General features: G+C 43.6%; 1 protein-coding gene across 1 annotated transcript in view; it reads left to right on the plus strand.

The window, feature by feature from the left end:
* itsn2b (intersectin 2b) overlaps nucleotides 1–17,594 on the plus strand; it is a 32,507-nt gene extending 14,913 nt beyond the window's left edge. The window contains exons 13-40 of the mRNA XM_054732634.2: nucleotides 16–165; nucleotides 275–415; nucleotides 557–644; nucleotides 2,296–2,435; nucleotides 4,133–4,359; nucleotides 4,438–5,204; nucleotides 5,295–5,416; nucleotides 5,509–5,778; nucleotides 5,847–6,043; nucleotides 7,925–7,977; nucleotides 8,920–9,086; nucleotides 9,190–9,220; nucleotides 9,307–9,428; nucleotides 9,516–9,612; nucleotides 9,679–9,870; nucleotides 13,940–14,061; nucleotides 14,162–14,268; nucleotides 14,340–14,523; nucleotides 14,652–14,750; nucleotides 14,833–14,916; nucleotides 15,016–15,099; nucleotides 15,183–15,245; nucleotides 15,546–15,695; nucleotides 15,828–15,946; nucleotides 16,028–16,110; nucleotides 16,184–16,267; nucleotides 16,344–16,517; nucleotides 16,626–17,594. Coding sequence (XP_054588609.2) covers nucleotides 16–165; nucleotides 275–415; nucleotides 557–644; nucleotides 2,296–2,435; nucleotides 4,133–4,359; nucleotides 4,438–5,204; nucleotides 5,295–5,416; nucleotides 5,509–5,778; nucleotides 5,847–6,043; nucleotides 7,925–7,977; nucleotides 8,920–9,086; nucleotides 9,190–9,220; nucleotides 9,307–9,428; nucleotides 9,516–9,612; nucleotides 9,679–9,870; nucleotides 13,940–14,061; nucleotides 14,162–14,268; nucleotides 14,340–14,523; nucleotides 14,652–14,750; nucleotides 14,833–14,916; nucleotides 15,016–15,099; nucleotides 15,183–15,245; nucleotides 15,546–15,695; nucleotides 15,828–15,946; nucleotides 16,028–16,110; nucleotides 16,184–16,267; nucleotides 16,344–16,517; nucleotides 16,626–16,774 — 4,266 coding nt within the window. The 3' untranslated portion in view covers nucleotides 16,775–17,594. The remainder of the gene's footprint in view (nucleotides 1–15; nucleotides 166–274; nucleotides 416–556; nucleotides 645–2,295; nucleotides 2,436–4,132; nucleotides 4,360–4,437; nucleotides 5,205–5,294; nucleotides 5,417–5,508; nucleotides 5,779–5,846; nucleotides 6,044–7,924; nucleotides 7,978–8,919; nucleotides 9,087–9,189; nucleotides 9,221–9,306; nucleotides 9,429–9,515; nucleotides 9,613–9,678; nucleotides 9,871–13,939; nucleotides 14,062–14,161; nucleotides 14,269–14,339; nucleotides 14,524–14,651; nucleotides 14,751–14,832; nucleotides 14,917–15,015; nucleotides 15,100–15,182; nucleotides 15,246–15,545; nucleotides 15,696–15,827; nucleotides 15,947–16,027; nucleotides 16,111–16,183; nucleotides 16,268–16,343; nucleotides 16,518–16,625) is intronic.
* Nucleotides 17,595–19,762: the final 2,168 nt, after the last annotated feature.

A 19,762-nucleotide genomic window follows, 5' to 3' on the forward strand; every position in this document is an offset into this window, starting at 1 on the left:
ATCCCCTGATTCCAGGCTGAACGGCGGGAGCTTGAGCGCCAGAAGAAGGAAGAGTTTGAGAGGAGGAAACGAGGAGAGCTGCAAATGAAGAAGAGGCAAGAGCAGGATGATATTATCAAGCTAAAAGCAAAGAAGAGGAGTCTGGAAATGGAGTTGGAAGCAGTGGTGAGTCCTAAAAAGACCCTTGTGCCTCTGATCCAACGCTCAACAGAAAAAAAACATTTGACCAGCTGCATGTAAACCTAGCTTCTCATCTTTTTCTGTCCCTCCTCAGGGTAACAAACAGCGTCAGATTTCGGATCGGCTGCGCGACATTCAGAACAAAAGGAAATTTCAGAAGACTGAGATGGATCTGAGCAATCAAAGGAAAGAGACATGCCAACAGGATATTGACTCCCTGCATAAGCAGATAGAGGTCTGTGTTGCCCATCTTTAATAATTTTTCTAATGCTGCTTCATTACTGAGAATCTGTTTCTCATTTATGCTTAGAATTAGGTGCCATGTTTGTTTTTTCTTCTAATGAGGAATTTTCTTGTTTACATTTCCTGTTGACAGGAGTTCCAGAGGAAGTTGTCACAGCTGACTCCAGAGAAGAAGAGACTTACCGAGAAACTCCAGAATGTGGCTCTAAATAACTTGCCAGGTTAGTCCGGCGGAACCACATTACAATCAGAGGCAGATGGAAACAGGCTGAAGATGACAAGTTCTGACCAGCAGATGGTTCAACACATTCAATTCAATTTGATTCAGTTTATTTATACAACGCCAAATCACGACTAGAGTCCTCTCAAGGCACTTCACAAAGTAAACATTCCAATACAGGTCAGTTCAGTTCATTAAGCCGGTCAGTAAAAAGTTTCCTATATAAGGAACCCAGCAAATTGTATTGAGTCACTGACTGGTGTCAGTGTCTTTACAGCAATCCTCATACTAAGCAAGCATGCAGCGACAGTGGAGAGGAAAACTCCCTTTTAACAGGAAGGAACCTCCAGAGGATCCTGGCTCAGTATAAGCAGCCATCCGCCACGACTCACTGGGGATCTAGAAGACAGAGCAGACACACACCCACATCCATCCACCCACACACACACACCAAGTAGTATTTCTATGGCTACATTGTGATTTCTTAGTAAATTCTCAGTGGCCTAGTGGGAAAGTGTCTGCTCTGGGACTGGAATGGCTCTTGTGTTCAAATCCTGATCGGGTCATACCAAAGACTTTTACAATGGGACTCAATGCCTTCCTGCTTGACACTCAGCTTTAAGGGGTTGGACTGGGGGGTTAAACCACCACATAGTTCTCCAGTGTAGCCACAGCTGCAGCTCACTGCTCCCCACGGGGATGGGTCAAATGTGGAGATGAATTTCACCAGTATGTGATGAATTAATGGGACTTTTACTTTATGATCTATTTAGTAAGAGATCAACTTTATTGTCTTTATCCTAGTGAGTCTTTAATTAGTTCAACAGGTGAACTAGTAGTAGCACATTCAATGTCAAAGAAAGTAAAATTTTATCATCAGGAGAGGGAGAATGTTTAAGTGGTTAGCAGCAGTGTGCTAGCTGATGCCCCCTCCATGAGGCTACCACAGCTCAGCAGAACATCATTGTAGCTTCTTCTGGGGAGAAAAACACTTAGAGAGAAAATGAAGTTAACAGCTGAAATAGCAGGAAATAATGCAAGTTTGGAAAGTGGTCAGTATGTCCTCCAGCAGTCTAAGCCTATAGCAGCATAATTACAGAGATACCTCTGGATAACGTAGCCTTTTAGATGGAGGCATGTTGGAAGCAGGGCAAGGGAGAGCTGTCTTTACCTACTGTATTCTCTACCATACACTCCACCTCTCTCTACTCCCCCACTCATCCAGATCTGGGCTAACATCAGAATTTAGTCATAGACCCTATCGAATAAAAATGTTTTAAGCCTGGTCTTAAAAGTAGACTAGGTGTCTGCCTCACAGACTAAAGCTGGGAGCCGGTTCCACAAGAGAGGAGCCTGATAGCTAAAAGATCTGCCTCCCATCCTTTATTTATTTATTTTACATATTCTAGGAACCACTAGTTAACCTTCAGTCTGAAAGCAAAGTGCTCTGTTAGGAACATATGGAACAATGAGATCACTGGTATATGATGGAGCTTGATTATTAAGCGCTTTATATGTGAGAAGAGTTATTAATGTATTTAGTAAAATCTTAAAACCGAAGCATGTGTGTTTATGTGAAGATATGTTTTAAAGGATTTTGCTTGTTAATGGCTCTCCAACACTGAAGTAACATGTTTATCACCTGTTTCTAGTGTCGACCATTTCCACCCTGAAGGTGAGCGTCACTGAGAAGAAGGGAACGTGTGTGAAAATGCGAGAGCAGCTAGAAGCTTTGGAGAGGGAGACTGCTGTCAAAATGGCTGAGATGGATCGATACAACAGAGACATGCAGGTAGGAGCTTAAACAGCGCCAGAGGCTTGTGTTTATGGAAGTCCCCTGAAAAGTAGAGTAGGAGTTCCTGGAAAAAGCTGTTCACCCATCTTGACTCCCGATGGGGAAGGCCCTTTTTCTTGCTTTAGCATCCAGAAATCAGCAGAGAACGTCTTGGCTGGTAGAAGCTAAGCATTAGCAGCTCTACAACATGGCAGAACTCCTTCTGGCGTGTATTATTTGTGGAGATATAACATCAACAATGCAACGCAAATGAAGTCAGAGGTAGGTAGTGTTGCTTTGCTCTTAGCCAATCAAAGCTGAGATGTCTAAACATCAGGAAATAATACTCCAAATCCTGCCATCTGAAGCTACTTTCTCCTCCAGCTGAATTCTCCACCCTCAGACAGACGTGCCAGTTCTTTATTTTCTCTAAGAGTACGACTTACAAGGCATTCATTCCCTCTAGAGGCCACTGCAAATATATTCAAAATATATGTAAAGTGGACCTTTAACAGTGCTTAATTTGAGCCGGATCTTGCCGGAACAACTATTTTATTTTGAAAGAACCGTTCCGGCAACTGTCTGCTAGGATCTGGCAACTCACGCGACAAACTTGTGCTATACGCAGGATTCAAATTACAGGTGAGCTAAAGGGAGCTCCTGGAAGCCCTCAACTTGCACACCCGGGGGGGGGCAAAAACGATCCTGGTTCTACTTCTATTACATTATTCATGTGGACTCTCCAGGGATTATTTTTATCTGAGAGGCGCAGAGCTCTAATTGTTGATGCGCTCCAGACTGATGCGTCCTGACCACGGCCACAGTAACATCAAAGTTTCACCACCTCAAAAACAAATTTAACACGCGATCGTTCATGTCGGCTCATTTCGTTTTATGATTTCTGTCTTTTATTTGTGTCTGATGCATTTTGCTGCTGCGGAGCGCATCACCTGTTTCTTCCTCTGGTAACTTCACCGCACCGGTGCGATCGGTGTGCAGCGTGCACTCCACTATATTTGCGGTTGGTAGATCTTTTTGAACTGCTGTTCAAAGGTAATTCATGAGGGGAAAATATATGAAGCTAGGTAGAAGTTTTTCTTTAGGATTGAGAGGAGATTCAGGAAAATAATAAACAGAGACAGGACAGAAAAATAGTCACATAAAAACAAGTTCGTTTTTGTACCTGGTGGTTGCAACAAACAGACACCATTGAAGGTAATCAGAAGTGAGAAACAGAAAATGAAATTATTCTTTCAATGTTTAGATCAGCAGGAATTCTGAGAGGCTGCAGGCGCATCAGTGAGTTTGCGGCCGCGCGCAGGGGGAGGGGGGAGAGGGCTGAAGTAGGGAAACAGTAAAGATGCAAAAACTACCATTGTAAAAAGAGATGTGTGTTAACTTAGAAAATGTGGGCGCAATTTTAATTACTTGCCAACTCAAGATTGATTTTATGCAAGTGATGAAAATATCTGAAGCCTTTATAAATATATACAGCAGGTCCAGCATCTCTAGTCTGTCCTTATGATGCTCAACCAACCTAGAGAGGATTAACTATCAGCTTTTAGACTCTACACACACACACACACACATATATATATATATATATATATATATATATATATAAATACACGTGACTGAAGCAAATGGCCTTTGGGCTATGGCCTTTTTTCTTTAATTTTATTAAAAAATAAATGTGTGAAATCTTTCTTCATCAGGAGCTGAAAGAGAACCAGAGAAACCAGCAGGCTGCCCTGGAGAAGCTGTGCAGCATCAAAGAGGAAAAGCAGCATGAGCTTGTACGCAGGAAGGAACAGGAAGAGGAGAAGAGAAGGAAGGAAGAGGAGAGGAAACGACAAGAGGAGGAAAGGCGGCGAAAGGAGGAGGAGGAGAGGAAACGACAAGAGGAGGAAAGGCGGCGAAAGGAGGAGGAGGAAGCTCAAAGGTAAAACTCTGCTCTATTTTCAGATTTGATCCAATTTAATTTACAGAAAAGTTTAAAGGTACTGTTTTCCATTCGCAGGCGTATCAAAATGGAAATGGAACGCCAGCGACAGGAGAAGCTGAGGAGGGAAGAGGAAGAGCGTCAGAGGAGGCTCCAAGAGGAAAGGGAGGCCAAAAAGAGGGAGGAGGAGGAGAAAGCAAGACAGGCTCTCATCCAGGCTGCTAAGGAACAGGCCGAGCGCGAGCTCAGAGCGAAGGAGGAGGCTGAGCGAAAAAGAAGAGAGGAGGAGGAGAGGAGGAGGAGAGAAGAGGAGGAGCGTCAGCGGCAAGCGGAGAGACGCAGGCAGGAAGAGGAAAGGAGGAAGCTGGAGGAGGAGAGGAGGAAACTCGAGGAAGAGCGAAAGAAACTGGAGGAGGAGAGGAGGCTAGAAGAGAAGAGAAGGAAGGAAGAGGAAGAGCGGCGCAGGAGGGAGGAAGAGAGGAAGAGGTTAGAAGAAGAGAGGAGGGAGGAGGAACGCAGAAGAGAGAGGGATGAAGAGGAGAGAAGACGACAAAGAGCTGCCGAAGCCGCGCTCCGAGATGCTGAGGAAAGTAGAAAGCTAGAGGAGGAGGAGCGAAGGAAGAAGGAAGAGGATGATAGAAGGAGACGGCTTCAGCAGCATGAGGAGGAGAGGAAAAAGGCAGATGAGGAGAGGAGGAGAAGGGAGGAAGAGGAGGAGAGGAGGATAGTTGAGATAGAAAAAAAGAGGAAGGAGGAGTCATTGCGTCAACAGCAGCCCAACGGAGGGAAGGTGGACATTCAGGAGAAACTGACGGCTCTGCTGAGAGGGTTGGAGGAGAGGAAGGGTGAGATGCACACTTTCAAACTTTCCTTTAATCTGAAAATTTTTCAGGGTTTAAATAAAAATGAAAAATCTCTTTGCTGATTCTCTTCAGGAGGAAAACCTAAAGCTACACAACACAGGAAGTCTGCAGCCCTCACCTCCTTCAAAGCTATCTACCCATTCAGTGCTCGAAACAACGAAGAGCTCAGCTTCAGCGCAGATGATATCATAGAGGTAAGAAAATGAACTCATTCTCACATCTTCATTCTGCATTCTTTGTTCCTTTAGTTGTTCCTCTGACTGAAGTGCCGCTTCCTCCTCCTCAGGTTGACGAGACGACTGAGCGAGAGGAGGGCTGGCTGTACGGCAGCGGGCAGGGGAAGATGGGCTGGTTCCCAGAGAGCTACGTGGAGCGGGTGGCTCCATCAAACGCAGCAAACACGGCTCCTGCTGCCGCTGCAGCTCCCGCTCCCTCTAAAGTACCGATCCAGAAACAGCTGTCCAACGCTCTGGAAGCTGCCAAGGCAGCAGGAACCAAGTCTGCTTTCACACCAACGCACTCTCCAAACTCAGCTCCCCCGGAGTCACACGGGCAGGTGAGAGCCTCATAAAGGAGCTGTGATCTCTGCCTGAACAGTTTTAATGCTCAAGTTGTCTTTTCCAGCCGGTGGTGGGAAACCTGTCTGCTCAGGCCCTGTGTTCCTGGACGGCAAAGACGGACAACCATCTGAACTTCAACAAGGACGATGTGATCTGTGTGTTGGAGCAGCAGGAGAACTGGTGGCTGGGAGAGCTGAACGGGGAACAGGGCTGGTTCCCTAAAACGTACGTCACCCTGCTGGGTGAAGGGGACGGCTCAGAGTAAGTAACTTAAAATGCTGTCATTCATCCTGCAGAATCTTGTTCCCTTTAGCTTTGATTAGTTTTTTTTTTTGGTTGTTTAACCCAGTAGCCTGGAGCACATGCCTTCCTACATTCCAAAACGACAAATGTAACAGTGACATTTTTGTTTTTTATATCAAGTAGTTGAGCAGAAAATATGCACCAGTTACATGACTTGTCTGTAGCATCAGAGGCATTCAGACCATCGGAGGAATGTGTTTGATGTAGATGAATGAAGCCAATAACAAAACAGTGTTGTTGTTGTTTTAATATACTTATGAGAACAGAAGTTTTTTCTTGTTTATTTAATCAGACGCATCACTCCTTGGGTCTTCTGCCACTCGTGGGCTTGCTGTTTAGGCTCTAATCTACATGGATGATTTATGTCTTTCTCTCCCACACAGTAATGTGTAAAACCATTCCATCCAAACAGGAAATATGCATGTTGTTGTAAATGTACTAAAATGTGCTGTTTGTTTGTTACAAAAGGACAACGATTTAAACTGAAACTCATTTTTCAGGCTTCCTTTTAGTTTGATACAATCTCCTGCTGACTAATAACCCTAGCTCCTCTCTGTTTTGGTCCATTGGAGGATTGTGCTGACAGTAGAGGGATTTTTCAAGTTTAATTCACCTGAGATTTGACCTCCGCAGAACTTGGGAACAAAATGATCCGACTTGTGGGCGTTTTTATTGCAGCTGGTTTTGTGGCTTATTGTTGTTGTGAAACTGAGACTGAAGCTCTTGACTTACCCGTCAGTCGAGTGTGCATTCCAGATTTCACCAGTTTGCATAAAGCTTTGGCTCAGCGTCAAAGCAGCGCAGGTTAGAGCCCTGCACTGGAGCCCTAAACCCTCACTTCGGGCCAACGACTGTCGGGCCAACGACTGTGTAATTACCTCGGACACGGGCCGGGCGCCTTTATTTTTAATCAAATTCATAAAAAAAACTGAAACACTTGAACGCAGCAGCACCTGCCTGCTTCTCACGCACCGTTAGCTCAGTTAAGGTCTGTGTGGTTTATAAATGCGCCTGTATAAACGAATTCTCAAACTGCTGATTGAAACATGTGTCCCTATTCTAATACGCCATTTTATGTCCACTTTGATGTCAGAAACCATTCGTTTATTCTCATGAAAACGGCAGCATTCTATTTTTCTGTGAATAAATTCGCTCTGCAGTAAAAAAAAAATACAGCATTCATTGCTGGTTTTTTTGTAACTGCAGAGCGCATTTTCAGAGCGGCAGATTAAATTTACAAACGCGATATCAATTGGGGGCGTTTATTTAATCTGCCGCTCTGAGAATGCACTCTGCAGTTAGAAAATTAGAATGCTGCTTTTTTTTCTAATTGCACAAGAGCGCATTTTCAGAGCAGATTAAATTTACAAACGCATCCAATTAATATAGTGTTCGTAAATTTCATCTGCTGCTCGAAAATACGCTCTGTTAAAAAAAAGCTGCATTGATGCTGTTTTTCCTTCTGTTATTTTTCTTTTTTTTATTTTTTCTTTTTTTACTGCAGAACGCTTCTCACAGATGATTAGAATGCTGAGCATTCCATCACGCTAAAACATTATGAAAGTTAAAAAAAAAGTCGGGCTCGGGTCGGGCCAGAGAATCCTGAAAACCTTTTCGGACCGGGTCGGGCTGGGGCTCCACCCCATTGGGCCGGGCCAGACACGGGCTCAGATTTTAGGCCCGTGCAGAGCTCTAGCGCAGGTTTCAGAAGCCCTGAGCACAATTCCATTGTTTGACTCAGGAATGCCTTCCGTTTTCCAGGACGGACCGGTGTGTGTGATGTGGAATTTGCTGCTTTTGGAAATGTGTTGTGATTGTAGTCTCTCTTTGTGTTTTTAGCAAGAAGAGTTCACCTGATGCTGCAGAATCTGTTGACAGCCTTCAACTTGAAGGTAAAGTGTCAGATTGTTTCAAAAGTTAGGTGCTCGTGTGTGAGCTTTAAAGATTCCTTCAAGGAATGCTGGGCCTTTAATCTGATATATTTTCCTTGTTGGGATGGTTAAGCCGGGCGTACTGTGCAACTTTTTCACTTTTCTGAGCCGATTTTCCACTCGTGCGAGAATCCACAAGATCGGGGCGAGTTTTGCGCCGAGCGGTCGTGTAGTGTACAGGGGGTTACGAGAGGCGATTAACACCACGTGACCAGCTACCGATCAGCAATCGTGAGCTCGCACGGACTTCTGGCGTGTTTAATATTTTGCTCGTCCCTCGTGAGGGTATCGCACTGTTGAAGCGGCGCTGCGAGCAGCTGCGACCCAAAAACTACCAGAACGGCTCATGGCGCATGCGCAATCCTGCATCAACACCGCTCGCCCGCTATTTCCCTAATAACACACGTTGTTCGATTTTATTTCTACACATTTTTTTTACTCCCAAAGATTGTCAAGAAAGCGTGTTTGTCGTGTTCATGTCAAATAAAACTGATCACAAAACACAGATTTACTTTTTTTATTTCGTTTTCCTCATCCAACCCCCATAAATCCCTGTGTGTCCTCCTGCAGCACTCCCGAAGGACATCAGGCAAGACAAAAAAGTCTGACGTGTTGAGTAAAAACTGCTATTTTTAGCACATTTTTTAGGTCCGACGTGTTGCTACCAGACGTACAGTGTGAGCAGTCAGGCATCCGAGAACTGGGTTGTGCAGTGTGAGCACATGACTCGTGAGATCTGCCCTGCGAGGAAGTCGTACAGTTTGAGCTGAAGCTGTGTGCTACGAGTGAAAAAGTCGTACAGTGTCCACCCAGCTTTAGGGTTAGGTCTTGTAAATGATTCCTGATGGAGATGCATAAGGATTTAGCTGTCCTCTTATTATCGTATTTTTGTTTGGTTTATAGAGTATGTGGCACTGTACACGTATGAGTCCCCGGCGCCCGGTGATCTGGCGTTTAATGAAGGAGATGTGATCTTGGTGAGCAAAAGAGACGGGGAGTGGTGGAGCGGTTCGGCGGGGGATCGATCCGGAATCTTCCCACACAACTACGTCAAATCGAAAGAGGCAGATGTAAGGGAACTCCCCTAAACTTCTATCCATTTTAAATAGACATTTTAATTATTTTAAGGGTTTTTTTGTTTTTTGTTTTTTACATTATTAACATTTGTTTCAGACGTCAAGCTTGTCTGGGAAGAAAAAACAAGGTGAAATCTGAGATCCACACATTTGTAATTTTAACAAAAGGTTATGCTTTCTGCTTAAATTAAAGTAAAAATGCTGATTTGTGCAGAAATTGCCCAGGTGATAAAAGCCCACACGTCCGCTGGCCCCGATCAGCTCAGCCTGGAAACTAACCAGCTGATCATCATTTTTGCAAAGAACTCATCCGGCTGGTGGCTCGGGGAACTCCAGGTCAGCCGGGAAACATTTAAGTGTTTTTTAAATTCTTTTGTAGTTGGTTTGATTAAAACGCTGCAACTTGTTTGTTTCTGGCCGTAGGCTCGAGGTAAGAGGCGTCAGAAGGGCTGGTTCCCATCCTCTCATGTTAAAATCTTGGGATCCAACAGTGGCAAATCCACCCCGGCGTCCCACCCAGGTAAATGTCAGAGTGTGAAGTTAGAGAGTGTAAGTGAGTAAGTAATAATACCCTGTTGTGTCTCAGTCTGTCAGGTGATCGCCATATATGACTACACCGCCGCCAACCAGGACGAGCTGAGCTTCTCTAAAGGTCAGACCATCAACGTTTTGGACAAGAACGACCCCGACTGGTGGAAAGGAGAGGTCAATGGGGCCACCGGTCTCTTTCCCACTAATTATGTCACTACGGCAACGGATAATGGCACCAGCCAGCAGTGTGAGTACAAAACACCTGAGACAAACTATCTTAGACTCAACTGTCTAATCCTACCCGAGTTTAGCTTCACCTGTCTGTTCAGCTTTTCTTCCTATTCACTGTTTTCTTCACATCTTCCCTCCTTTTCCAAACTTTATTCCTCCTTCTCTCGCTCTCTCTTTCACCCCCTGCTTGTCTTTTTCTTTTCCTTCCAGGTGGAAGAGAGACTCTTCCTCCTCCTGCTCCTGTCCTCAGAGACCCACTATCACCCTCTGTCCCTTTGAGGGGACAGAGGGTTTGGACTTTCTGCTCTCTGATTCAGTGTGAAGGGGGGTGTAAATTGTGAACTTGTGTTTGCAGAAAGTAACTTTTAAATGAATCAGATCCTGAAACAGTTTTCTGACTCTCTGTCTGGAGCTGCTGCAGACTGATGGTGGGTTTCTCTGATGCTCGTCCACCTTACTTTCCTTTCCTTTCCATGTTGACTCTGTGGCATAGGTCATCTCCGAGTGAGCTAGCGAGATGTTTAGCTTTTACCTCCAGAGGTTTTGGTCTTCATTATAAATGAACTGGGGCCTCATTTATCAAGCTTGCTTGCCAACAAAACGGGGTCGGAAAACTGCGTAAGCAACTTTCCACGCAAACTTTGGGATTTATGAAAGAAAACTTTGCGGAAAAATGTGCACAACTTTAAGTTGACTAAGGACCTGGCTTACGCACATTTTGGACATGGAGAGCACCTGCAGTGCTGCTGCTGAGAAGGATAAAAATTTAGGGCTGGGACTTGATTAAAAATTCTAATTAATTATAATTAATTACAGGCTTTGTAATTAATTAATCTAAATTAATCGCATTTTAATCGTTCAGGAAAATGTGCTCTCAAAGTAAAACTTTTAATTAAAATTATGAGACAGAGAATCAAACATTAGACTTGGTTATTACTGTAAACTAAAGCTTTTAATAAAAAATGCATTTTAATTATTCAAATGTCATGTGTGATATGAAACAAAACCCAAATCAACTAAAATTTATAATTACAAATAGAAAACACCTGCAAAGGGTTCCTGAGCCTTTAAATAGTCTCTGTCTAGTTGAATGACTGAAATAAATTTGACTTTGCACCAGATTCTAATTTTTCCAGTTTCACCTGTTTTATAATTGGGAGTTTTTATTAGCATTTCTACTCATAATGTAGTAAAACCACACATAAATAATAATCCTTCAAAATGACAGTAGAACAGGCACAAATATGATCTAGGACTTAAATGTACTAACTTTTAACACCAGAGCAGGCGTGGCATATTCTGAGAATGATCAGGAACACTAACTGGTTCCAGTTGGATGACTGGAGGTTGATGGGATGATAAAAGTTCATGGCGAGGAAATAATGAACTGACAAACAGGTGAGCGGACCTTCCTTACATGGGAAGTTCTGCTGTCACGTTAAGAAGGGGATGCTGCAGACCCGCAGATTCACGCCTGCTGCAGCGAATCTGGTGTGATCTCCAGCCTGAACACAACTTCCTCGTTCCTCGCTGCCCCTGATACACTTAAGCATCCGCCCTCGCTGCTTAATGATAGTAATGCATGCGATGTTTAGACAGAGACTCGTCTCAGAAACATATAATTCTCCGACAGAATTGTTTAGAAAATCATCAGAAAAGTTTCAGAGTGTTTCTGTTTTAACTTAAACTTCTGTTTTCAACTTAAAGACACGTTGTCTGTGATTGTTTACATAGTAGTGAGAACACGGAGCGTTCTCCCAGCGGCAGCCAGGTGCCTCTCGTTTGTCTGACTACTTTCATAAACTACTGTTAAGGCACAGAATTATTCTGTCTGGTGCTTTCAGCGCTGCACAGATGTTACGTAAATGTTAAAAATATAGCTTACCGCAACTTTTGTAAAGTTTCCGGTGCCACCGGGCAGCCGCAGCAGAGACGATCTCTGAAAAATGTCCGCGACACGGACTCCGTTGTTGTCTGGAAGTTTTTTTTTTTCAAAGTTAAGAAAAGAGGCGGACGTGTTTCCTAAATCCTGCATCAGTCCAAGCAAGGCAACTTCTTTCTGTTTTTATTCCATTTTAGTAGCCATTAGCACTGTGTATTGTTGTGTGCGTCAGTGATATTCAGTCTACGAGGAAATCGTGCAATGACAAAGGTCCCGCCGTGCTCGAAATGCAAGCTGCAATTAAATGCGTTAATTTTTTTAACGCGTTATTTTTTTCTAATTAATTAATCGTAATTAACGCGTTAAAGTCCCGGCCCTAATAAAATTATGAAATCCTGCAGCATTATCACTTTTACTGCTTCGTTTTCACACAGAACAAGCCCCCCCCCCCCCCCCCCCCCACCCACAAACACACACACACACACACACACAGCCTGAAGCGCAGAATACGGAATGCAGAATATCAGCAGGGGGACAGGTTGAGACAGAATGTCATGGATCTGTGACAGTGTGTGTGTCCTGTCACTGTGACCTGATTGATCATGCACCCTGGCTACTTGGACAAGGGAGATCTCCTTTTGGTTGACTGGTTAGCGTGTGTGACATTCACCCGGGAGTCTGGGAATCGAATCCCGATTGGACCATTTTTTTTATATCCGCCACAGATCTCTGAAGAATTCACAGCATTGACGGCTTCAGCAACGCTGTGCCACTCCGTGGATTTTCTCTTATTTGTTTTGCAAAAGTACTTCCTTTCATTTCTCCACCTCAGCCACAGGTACCTCAATTTCTGCTTGTGTGAAATAGCGCTTCCTTGATCTGCCTTGATCTACGATCGCCATCGTCATTGGCGGAGCGCTGCAACAGCCGTCTTATGTATATGCATGAGATCCACAAGGCACTTTGCATTGACCATTTATGGCAGTAAGTGGGCGTGGTGAGGGCGGGATGTGACTAAAAAGCAGCTGAGAAACATTCTCGATAGATCACAAACCTACTTGGCATAAGTACATTTCTTTTGCTGAGCTTAAGTACGGTTTTAGTAAGGATTCTACGCAACGTTTGATAAATGAGACCCCAGAGTAATAGAACGTTAAGTATTTTAGGAGAGACGTCCATTCTCTGTCTCGCAGAGTTTTAGAAGTAAATTCAACATTTTACCTTCTGTGTTTATAAAAAGATGCAGACAACTCTGATATGGTCTTTCACACCAGTTTAACAGATTGAATTTAGTGTCTGACCAAGACGTACAGTCACCTGAGTAATTTATGATGTATGAAGTCAAGGATACAGAAACACACGCTCTGTGATGAGCATTTAGTTCTAAATGTCATTAAAATAGTCTCATATGTGTTTTTGTAACTATTTTTACTAATGCATCTAGTATAGTTTGTTTCTGGCTTAGAAATAAAAACACAAGGACCGTTTAAAGTTGTAAATGTTAAGATGTCTTTAGCTCCACAGTGTGAATATGCTGTCCCGAGTTTGTATTTTCCACACGAGATTTAGATGTCCAGATAGAACAGCAAAGGCTGCCTTTTTCACCCTAAATTTAGATTTAAAAAAATTTGGCATCCATAACCTCAGTGGACAGCCGTGAAACCGTTCAATTTTTTTGTGGTTTTTAAAACTATGAAGCTTTGGCTAAATCTGCTTTTCCAGTTTTTCAGGCTTCTTTTGAACAGATAAGAAGAAAGACAATAGTTGTATCCTCTGTCTGCGGTGGGGTGGGGATTGGATGTCTCCCTGTTTTGGTGCAAACAGATTTAACAGCTGTTAGAAGATAACGGCACAAAGGGTAGGAAGAGACACAGTCAGGAGAGGAACGTCTGAGGAAACAGAACGATGACTTCACCGTGCAGATTTCTGTTTTTAAACCTTTGGGACGAGACAAACCAGGAGGTTAGAGAACCAGAGGAAAGAAAAGAGTCTGAGCATAAGCAGCAGTCATTTTGCATGGGAGAAGGGTCAGATTGTGAACCTGAACCAGGTAAGTAAAGATACTGACTGTTTCCTTTCTTCTCCTGCTCCTGTCTTTCTGTTTCTGTTTTTCTCTTTGTCCAGCTGGTGGCAGCACTAACATGCTGCGGTGGTTTTCATCTGTAGATTTGTTGGGGTCATTTTTCGCTGCTTTCCCCTTTAGGGTGTTCGGACCCAGCCAGCCTGGACTCTCTGAGCCCCCAGGAGAAGAAGAGACAAGATTACATCCACGAGCTGATCGAGTCTGAGGAGAGATATGTGGAAGACCTGCAGGTGGTGTTGGAGGTAATGGGTTTGGGTGAATTCCACAGAATTTATTTAATGGGAATAAATGGGTGCACATCTGTCATTTTACTTCATTTCGATGATGGGTGCTTGTCTTTAGGTCTTCTACAAGCCTATGTCTGAGTCCGGTCGGCTGAAAAAGGAAGAGATGGACATGATCTTTGTCAACTGGAAAGATCTTCTGACCTGCAACAGTAAAATTGTCAAGTAAAGATCACACAGCTGCAGAAATGAGGTGTTTAAAAGCTTGTTTGTGAAAACGTTGATGGTTTCTGCAGAGCTCTCCATCTCCGTAAGAAGTCCAGTGGAGAGAATGTGCCAGTGCAGAAGATCGGGGACATCATGGCCAGCGAGCTGTCCCACATGCAGCCCTACATCCACTTCTGTTCCAACCAGTTCAACGGCGCCGCGCTGCTGCAGACCCGCACCGACAACGAGCCGGACTTCAAGAGCTTCCTCAAGGTAGCAATGAGATGTTCCCTTATCAATGTTAATGCCTCCACTTTTATTGTTTTAACCTTCATAAGCATAGTGACCCACGCTGCATATGTACATGAACCATGTGTGGACTTTTCTCATCTTTAAATCAGAAAATCGCCACAGACTACCGATGTAAAGGCATGCCGCTGTCCAGTTTCCTGCTGAAACCCATGCAAAGGATCACTCGCTACCCGCTGCACATCAAAAACGTGCGTCAGCCTCCTCTTTAGTTTCTTCTTGCATTTGCAGATAAAACTGAATCAGTGTGGCATTTTGTTTGATTGTGTGCAGATCCTGGAGTGCACACCAGAGGGCCACGCTGACCGAGAACCACTGAAAGAAGCTCTGGAGAGAGCCGAGGAGCTCTGTCAGCTGGTGATTATTTCATTCACTTGTGGATTACTGTATTTTTATTTGTTCTGGCTGAAAACAGAACTGGTTCCTTATTTTCCTGATGAGAACCTTTCTGCTCAGGTGAACGAGGAGGTTAGGTCGAAGGAGAATGTTGAGAGATTGGAGTGGATTCAGACCCACGTACAGTGTGATAGCCCTATAGAGGTACCAGGCTTACTGTTAACTCACGCCCTAAGTCTTAATTTATCTGTTTCAAAAATGTAAATGGTAATCTTCTCTTTGCACAGCATTTGAAATTTAACTCTCTCACCAACTGTTTGGGTCCGAGGAAGCTGCTGCACAGTGGGAAGGTGAGTCTCTCCACTCCGCCCTCGGGGTCAGGGAGTGGCGTCTGGACTTGACAGCAGTTTATAAATGACTCAAGACGCAGGAAGGTGAAGGTTAAAATGTTTTTGGTCTGGCGGTTCTTATTATGATCCTCAGACTGCAGAGAGAAACCATCAGAGTTCAGAACCATGTTCAAATCAAGCATCTAGTTTCACTTTAGTAATGTTTTATCACTTCATTTTCTTTTACTTCAGAACTTCCTTGTGTGTATTTTAATTATCACACATATGAATAATTACTTTGAGTTTATGTTTTTTCCCCAGATGTACAAAGCAAAGAGCAACAAAGAGCTCTGGGCTTTCCTCTTCAACGACTTCCTGCTCTTAACCCACGCTGTGAAACAGTTCACCTCATCTGGACCCGATAAATTGTTCAGCAAGAGGAACAATGTGCAGCTCAAGTTGTACAAACCGGTAACTTACACACACACACACACACACACACACACACACACACACACACACACACACACACACAGACTTGGAATATTTATTAGTTTGGTTTGTGTGTTCTCATGCGTGACGGACATCGTTTGTTTCCTGCAGCCCGTTCTGCTGAATGAAGTTTTGGTGAAGCTTCCGGAACCCCCCAGTGATGAGCCCATCTTCCACATCTCACACATCAACAGAGTTTACTCCATCAGGACCGATAACGTCAATGAAAGGTAGCTCTGCACACACAGGCGTGCGCACTGACGCACAGAGGATTTGATTATTTTCACCAGCGCTGTGTGTGTTTGTGTTAGAACGGCGTGGGTTCAGAAGATAAAGGTGGCATCTGAGGAATTCATTGAGACTGAGAAGAAGAAAAGAGAAAAGATTTATCAAGGTTTGTCATTCAGCTCCCTTCTGCGGCGCGTTGCGTTTCTCGGGTTGTTTACTCGGGTTGTGTGCGTTTGCAGGGCGCTCTGTGAAAGCCAGCGGAATCGGTAGACTCCTCGTCACCATTTTGGAAGCCACTGAACTGAAGGCAGTAAAAGCCAACGGTGAGTTAAAACTCACATCTCCTCTCCTCACATCCTTCTTTCTCTCTCTCACCTCCTGGGTTTATGCCTCTTGCAGGTAAAAGCGACTCTTACTGTGAAACGACCATGGGATCTCAGCTCTTCACATCACGAACGCTCAATGACACTCTGAACCCCAAGTGGAACTTCAACTGTCAGTTTCACATCAAGGACCTGTACCAGGATGTCCTCAGCATCACCATCTTTGACAGAGACCAGTTCTCTCCTGACGGTTAGCTACAAACGCATCACTCAGTTACATTTCCTCTTTTATTTGTTCTAAAAATAATCTGTCCTTATTTTGCGTAACCCACAATTTTGTCTGCGTGTCTCATATCAGTGTGTCTTGGGAGGACAGAGGTTCCCGTGGCAACCATAAAGAAAGAGTTTGAGAACAAGGGTCCGATGACGCGTCGTCTCCTGCTGCACGAAGTACCAACAGGGGAGGTGTGGGTACGACTCGACCTGCAGCTCTTTGCCAACCAATAAAAAACTAAAATGACAAACTTTTCATGAACACGATGAACCAAATAGAACCAGCTGTTGTTTTAAACGAATCAGGATGGTTCCCCTCACTCGCCCAGCTGCCTTAACACTACAATCCTAACCAGCCCCCCAACTGGGATCAGGACCAGTGTGACATCATCTGTATCCAGCAATAGGAATCTGTTTGTTTTTTGTTTTTTTTTGTTGTTGTTTTTTGTCAATGGCAGAAAAGGAAACTGGCCATAGCAGAACAGAGAACACTTTTTCACTACAGAAAATTATCAAAGCAATAAAATATCTTCTGTAACATCTCAGCCGTTTGTCACTCAAGTATTCCCAGTTTGCTCTCAACCACGGCCGTCTAACGAGTTAACGATAAACTCACTGAAGTCTCTCTCTCTCCTTGAGGAGAGGCTGCTGTGTGCTGACCTGCTTCCTTCAGCCCTCCCTGATCACACACCGCTTGGCTCCGTGTCGTTCTCTCACAGCAACTGTACGGGCGGCACAAACTGTAGATGACAGATGATGGACGGTGACATGAAACACTTCTGACAACATGGAGAAGTTGTTCTCTGTCGCTGCTTTGTCAGGAGTCTGTTTACAAACGTAGAGAGAAGATCTCAGGATATCTTGGTTTGAGGTAGTCTGTTTCACTGTAACAACACTTTAAGTTGTGTTTTTGTGTGTGTGTGTACATGTATGAAGTATGTCAATACAGAAAATTGTTAACACGGGGAAGGGAGCTAATTGTTTTACATCTTTTTTTATGTTTCTGGCCTTAATCCAAGTCCTCTGAAGTGTCTCCAGTTCCTGAAATCATTTGATTTCATCTGGATAAAGTTGGACTTGTTAAACTTATTTCAAGCTGATTTAATTAAACAATCTTTTCTTTTTAAGAAGAGCGGACGACTTAAGGGTGTAACTTTTAGGGGTATCACAGATTGGCCTCAATAATAAGTTGTTTTCCAGGCAGATCTTTCTTAGCGCAGAAACTTTTAAAGTGTAAATTCCAGTTCCCTGCTAGGATTAGGTCCATCTTTGATTTTTTTTTCCCTAGACAGTAGACTAGTAGATTTAGCCTTATTTGTATCCTGCTGCCTTCAGGTTCCTCTCTTTAAGTTTCTGCATTTGGAAACAGAAAAGCTGTATTTATTTCTTAATTTATGCGAGTGACTATCCAAAGCTTTAGAGTGCCGTTGTTGGCATCTTGACATGAATTTAATCAGTTTTTGATCGTGTTCAATCAGTAAGAGTATATTTTTAGGCCTTCAGTTAACAGATTGGATTGTCCTAACTTGTGTAAAGAGACGTGTCTGTATTTGGGTGTTAAAGATTGTCTTTAGATCTTATTTTTATTTTCCTCAGCTGCCTCTAACCCACACTGTCAGTCAGCTGTTTGTACTCTAAGATTTTCAGAAGTCAAATAAAAAAATTAAAAGTGAGAAAACTGTCAAATTACTGGATGATTTTAAAATAATACACACGATTTACAGCAATGCAAAACATTTAACACCACGGTCTTATTATCATCACAGCCTTTAGATAGTGTAGCACTTCCAAAGCTGGTGCTGATTTAGTTAAATATGTTTTAAAATGTGCAAACTGACTGAAATCAAATGTTAACTTTAAATTTTAGAACCATGTGCTGTTCTTGTGTTCAAATGTGAGGCATTCAGTTTTAAAATCTAATTGATGGGGTTTATGTCCACAATTTGCACATCGACAGAGTTTATTAAGACCTTTACCCTCCACTAGTCCCATCTGAGGCCAACGGGGCAGCCGTCGTTGCGTAACGCTGCTGATCCTGACGGCTACACAGCTGCACATCTGAGTTGACCAAAACTGGCCAGGTTAGATTTGATTTGGTTCGGATGTGCTGATGTAGCATTTACTAGAATGTTAAACCTTGGTTTAAAGGAGAAAATTGATTAAACGTACACCAACTGTTCTTGAACAGCTTATCAGCCAATCGGGGACCTGGTACCAGGCAGGCTGCTCAGATCTACTGGTATTTTTACCCATAATCATCTACAGAGATTTGTTGGACCGGTTCTAGATGATTCAAAGGCAACAGAAGCTCAGATCTGCACTGGTTCCTACCAAGGTCTCCAGAAGTACAACAGCTGCTCCAGTCATCCATCTTGTTCCTCATCCACAAATTATTTTTACCCAATGAGCAATTATGTCTGTGAAGAATCAGCTTTATTGCATAACTGGTGTAAGAATCTATAATGGACACCTGTGACCTAGGGGAATCTGACATTGTAGCATGGCTGATCTGGAGGATTTTACAGAGTGTTACCTCTGGAGTGAACACATCTTATGTGAGCACACTGATTTACTTGGTAAGAATGCAAAGTGGCTGAAGGAGGTGCTTCTGGAGCCATCCTGTGAGTTGGGACGACAAGGATTTCCCTCATGAGCTTAGGATGTGGTGTGACCAAATATGGTTAATTGAGGGTGTTTCTGTAATGATTGTGAAGGGACACGAGCACCTGGGTTGCACCAATTACTAGAAATGAGCCTGAGAGCCGTGGGCACATTGGTCACCTTTAAAAAGCAGCTGAAAACTCCTCTGCATCAGAAGGGTTAGTTTTTCATGATGTTCATGTAAAGCGAGCTTTTCTGTGAAGTAGAGTATAAACAAGAAGCTCACTGAAGCAGAAGAATAAAGCAGTTTAGATACAGGAGGACAAACCAATGATGATAATGAACACATATGGAGACGCAGAAAGAGACTTGAGCAAAGAGGACGAGTCTGAGAGGCCCTCAGATCCACTCGACTCAGTCATGGAGATGATTTGATTATCACCACATGAACAACTGTCTTATGTAACACACGCACTCTTGTTTGTTCCACTATTCCCATGAGGACACTTACCAACGTAACGCTGTCCACAGCCCCTAACCCTGACCCTTCACCAGAACTACTTAACCCATTCCCTAAAACCGAGTCCTGACCCTCAGAAAGCAAGTTGGAGCAGACAGGAG

Source organism: Nothobranchius furzeri, chromosome 9, assembly GCF_043380555.1.
Source record: "Nothobranchius furzeri strain GRZ-AD chromosome 9, NfurGRZ-RIMD1, whole genome shotgun sequence".
Classification (NCBI taxonomy): domain Eukaryota; kingdom Metazoa; phylum Chordata; class Actinopteri; order Cyprinodontiformes; family Nothobranchiidae; genus Nothobranchius; species Nothobranchius furzeri.